This window comes from Atta cephalotes, assembly GCF_000143395.1.
Source record: "Atta cephalotes unplaced genomic scaffold scaffold00094, whole genome shotgun sequence".
In the NCBI taxonomy this organism is placed as follows: domain Eukaryota; kingdom Metazoa; phylum Arthropoda; class Insecta; order Hymenoptera; family Formicidae; genus Atta; species Atta cephalotes.
This window is the reverse complement of record NW_012130158.1, coordinates 77,850-83,037: the sequence shown is the minus strand read 5'-3', so window position 1 is coordinate 83,037 and position 5,188 is coordinate 77,850. Positions and strand designations below refer to the sequence as shown.

General features: G+C 33.2%; 1 protein-coding gene across 1 annotated transcript in view; it reads right to left on the bottom strand.

Moving 5' to 3' along the window:
• Positions 1-1,578: 1,578 nt before the first annotated feature.
• Positions 1,579-5,188, bottom strand: part of LOC105624900 (ubiquitin carboxyl-terminal hydrolase 14) — an 11,153-nt gene continuing 7,543 nt past the window's right edge. The window contains exon 5 of the mRNA XM_012206245.1: positions 1,579-1,809. Coding sequence (XP_012061635.1) covers positions 1,579-1,809 — 231 coding nt within the window. The remainder of the gene's footprint in view (positions 1,810-5,188) is intronic.

Below are 5,188 nucleotides of genomic sequence, written 5' to 3'. Positions count from 1 at the left end.
AGAGAGAGAGAGAGAGAGAGAGAGAGAGAGAGAACAGATGGAGTTGAAAATAAGCCGATAATGGTCTGATATTTGAAATATCAGTCCGATAGCTGTTCATTAGATATACGTTTAATTGCGCTTCAAGCACTGCAAGCGACAAAATGTTAAGATGGAATCTTTTGAGCGCGATATTTTCTCGTATACTCTTGGCTGAGACATACGCTTTTATTCGAGGCATTGTACTTTTTACCGCTGATATATTGATTGTGACAATCTAATAACTGATGATCCAATTGTAACTGATAAATGCTGAAATGTATTCGTGGAATCGTTCAAACGCGTGATATATTTTTCGACTGAGGTATCAATTTTTGACCGAGGCATTGTTCTTTTTCTCGAAATAGTATCATATCCCACGAACATTTTTACTGTATAAATTCTCGCACAGCCCCGCAATCAATGTCTGTTTGTCATCTGTCGAGTTTATACGCTCGATCTATCAATAATAGCTAACATCAACACTTTAGTTGAATATGTCGCATACATAAACATGCAGATCCGTCTACTGCTGGAAAAAGCAGCTTATTTAAGCGAGGGTATGTTGAACATTCAGGCAGCAGGTAGAGCTGTCGAACAATTCGACGAATTAAATATCAGCGATGAGGTGATGAGAAGAATATGAGTATTACAATATTATATTACTAGGATTTACGTATAAAATTTTCGCTTCTTGATTGAACGTGATTATCGAATATCGTTTCATATATTCATTCAGTAATTTACTTTTACTTTTTATTGTGAGAGAAAGAAAAATTGATATATAATTGATATATAATACTAATCTTTTAATGTTATTTTAAATGATAAGAATAATTCTAAGACGTTATTCTGCATAATATTAATATCTTCTGCATAATATTAATTTCAAATTATATTTTTCTTTTCCAGATTTAACCGCTGATGTCATCATGAGACTAAATCGATTTTTTGATGTGTTGATGGAGATGATATTGCCGAGGGATATTGACGAGACTGGAAATCGGCTAAAAAGAGGAACGAAGATGGTAATGATAATGACATCACTTTTATGATAGAGCAGCGGCGAATTCAACATTCATAAAAAATATGTGATAAAATATATATAGATTTAAATAAATTAATAAATAAATATATTGTATACATTTAGATTAAAATAAATGAATAAATATACATATATAGATTAACTCTGTCTTCAAAATTATTTATTCTCTCTACCATTCCTTTTTATTTGCGGCATCGTATTACGCGCGCGATATCATTATGCGCGACATCATCACGCGCGACCATACCATCGAGCTCTCTAAAATAATAATAATAGTTATATTTTGATAGAATAAAAAATATTTCTGCATAAATAATCGCATGGAATAAACTGAAAGGAAGATTACGTAAGAAAAAGATGGCGACACATAAGAGATGGTATACATGGTAAGTATAGTCTGCGGTGGGGACCGCGTTCGGTGATGGCGACGGTGGAGACCGGCGGATCGCACCCGGCGACCATTGACCTCGTAACGTCACCACCGCAACGCGGACGCAAATTTCCGCACATCCCCGCTACATAATCTCCCGCACCCAGGACATCCTCGTTTTCTGCACCGTAACATCATCCATCGCGACATTATTCCCCCGCAGATTCTTGTGCACTATGACGTCATCCCTCTCCTTTTGTGACGTCATCCTTTCTCTCCTTCCCCTATGATCTCCCTCGCCCAGTGACATCATTCCTTCCTCTCCCCGCATCGCGGGTATCCCCTTGCCGCTCACTCCCCCTCCTCCTTCGGAGCTCTTGAATTAGAACCGGTCTTATTATCCTATTAACACCATCTAAAATTGTGTTCTAATATATATACATATATATATATATATATATATATACATATATGGGGTGAGGAAAAAAAATATGGAAACCTACTATACATATGTATTTAGCAGAATCTATAACAATAAATTACATTATGTGTATCGCCAGTCACAATTATAAGTATAATTATATAATTATAAATATAATTATATAATATTTCATGTCAAAGGCGGAAAATGTATTATCTTAGAACTCTATACTTGAATTTTTCATAACGTGATTAAAAAGTAAGATATTGAAGTAAAAAAAAAATTTTGTAGAGGATGAACAATAACTTTTGATTATAATTTCAAGATAACATTAATCTTTTTTTTACAAAAACATTTTAAGTATCACAAAAGCCATTTTTACACATTAAACCTCAATTATTTCGAAAATGACGTGCTGAAATTTAACTTGTTATCGTTTTCAGCATCCAAAAATTTATAAGAAATACCTTATCTAATTAAAAGAAACATTTTTTTGTAAATTAAAATTATTTTTATTCATAATTTGTGTATATAACAAATTTATCGACACCACGATTTTATCGATAGTGTCGAAAATGTGATACGTAGTTCACATCATTTTAATATATAATTGATAACATATAATTGATGTTGATGCTGCTATCGTACGATGGTTTTCGCCTATCACGCAAAAAAGGCCGTCATCGCCTCTCTCAGGTTTCTTTCTGGTATAAGACATAGCGTTAAGGTCTGAGCACAAGAATTGTCGTAACATTTACTTAGACTTAAGTTGTAGACGTAAGTAAGACACAAACTTTGGCGTATGACGTACGATTTATTGCCGTCTTTTGGAGACACAAATAGGGCAATAAGGGCAATAAGTTGTTATACGTGAAAGTTTGTGCGTTACTTACGTCTACAATTTAAGTCTAAGTAAGTGTTACCCTTACATTGTGTTAATGATGCCGATTCTTAAAAAAAAGATTGATTTTCGAAATTGATCCATTCTTTTGAATTCGATTCTTAATTGATTAATCGGAAAGAATCAATTCAGAATAATCGATTCTTTCGATTCTTTACCCAGCAATCAGTCAGTTTCTAAAAAAAAGATTAGATTCTACTTTTTCAAATTTTTTTTAGCACCTCACAAATAAGGTTAAAATGAATATCAAAATAATGATGTTTATATTATAAATAACAATATTTATATTATGTAGAGGTTTCTTATAATTATTATTATTACATTGTATTTTTTGGTCGTGTACAGTGTAGTGCATTAATTCACTGATCATAGTAGTTGTCCGACTTATCGATGTTTTATTTTTTACTCAAATACTATCAACTTTACAGAAAAACTGCAAAAGACAAAAATCATTTATTTTCTTCTCATAAAACTCTAAGAATTTTTTCAGAATTTTTATCAACTTTTTAGTACTGTATTTTCTTATTTTCGATAAGTCGAGTCGCTAGTATGACGAGCGAAGCTATCCATCAAATTAATGCACTATATTGTACATACATATTAACATCAACTTACATATATTTTTAGTGGATTTAAGTATAAAGTAAGTAGAGGCTCTCATAGGGAGAAAATGGCAAATTGCGTGAATGCCCACGTCCAATTAGAACGGAGGTCATGTGGCCAATTTTTCTCCAATTTCTTCCATGCCTATGGAACTTTGATGCCCATGTCCAATCAGAGGAGACGGGTCACATGCAATTGCCATTCTCTCCCTGTAAAGCTCTCTATAAAGCCTATGACATTTACAAAAACATAGCAGTAAGACGTAGCAGTAATCGCGTCAGCTAATCACAATAGAAAACGTAAAACAACTCTATTGTGATTGGCCGATTTGTTTACTGCTACATCTTACAGTTGGTGCGGAACGCTTGTGATTGGTTCTGATCTCGTTCCGCATTACATTATTCCATTGTATGGATAAGCATCCTTAATTTTTACAAATTAATGATTTGTAAAAATTGAGAATTGTCGATACGATCTGAAAAATTGGATCGATTCCAAAAGAATCAAGAAATAAAAAAATCGATTAAAAATCGCTTTTTTAAGAACAAAAAAATCGATTCTCAATGCATTGATCTAAGAATCGGCATCACTACACTGTGTTATCTGTATACGTTGTTGGAAAACACTCAATGATAACAATATTTGCGTTAAGAATTACAGAATAGGCTCGCAGGTATTAAAATGGATAAAATGTGATATAAAGCCAGTAAATGATCTGTTTCCTGTTCCTGCACTAGATTGCTATAAGATCTGTTTTTTTTTATTGTTTGCACTTTCTGAACTGGTACACACAGTGCAATAAGTTGAGTGAAACAAATATATGTTTATTTCACTTCAATTTATTGCACAGATTTAGAATGCAGTAATAAAAAAAAATCTCTAGCCTAGAATTCTCTTTCTCGCTTTCGACAAATATCAAATGTATATCCATCTCATTTTAAGTTCTAAAAGTGTACACTAGTTCAGCCACAGAAAACCATAGAACTTATAGTAGAACTGGAAGGGCAATTTATCCAAGCAATAAATGGAAGATGTGAGCAATATCTGAGAGACAGAAGATGTATTCCTGCTCAGTGATTTTTCTTCTTTCTGCGCATGTGCCAAAAGAGAATAGAAGAGGATAGAAAGATATTTCTGTCCTTTAGATGTTGCTCGCAGTTCGATGTCTGTATTTTTCTTGCAGTTACTATAAATTCTATACAGAAAACAGACCTAAAATCTTAAACACAATAGACACAGATAACAGGGAATAACGAGCCATTCAATCAGAGCTTTTGGGATATATCAAACTTACATATTAGAACTCTGATTGGATGACTCGTTATTTCTTACTCCCTGTGCCTATTCTGTTTAAGTCTTAAGGTTGATATTGCAAATAGTGTCCAAATTAGTAGTTATTCCAGTAGCGGATTCCCTCCTAATTCGGCTTATGTATATTCGGGAAATGATTCCACCTTTTTTCATGGAGTTGAGTCTCCTTACTTCTTACTTCGTGATTTTAAGTCTCATATCTTTTCCAAGAATTCCGGGAAAGTTTATGAAAAATTGGAGAGATCTTGGCTACTGGCCAAATTTACTCCATTCATGGGGATCAGGATCATCCAAACATTAAAAACAAGAGAAGACTCCATGACAGGAGACGGGACTATTACGAAGAAGATAAAAGAAGTCTACAGAACTTTCAGAAACCATTAATTAAAAATATTCCGATAATCTAAGTGGAAACAATTAAAAAAAAATCTATTCAAAAAATCAATAAAGGAATATAAAGCCAATGAAAACCGACACAGTTGTATGTGTGTAATAAAAAATAACATATGTCAATCACAG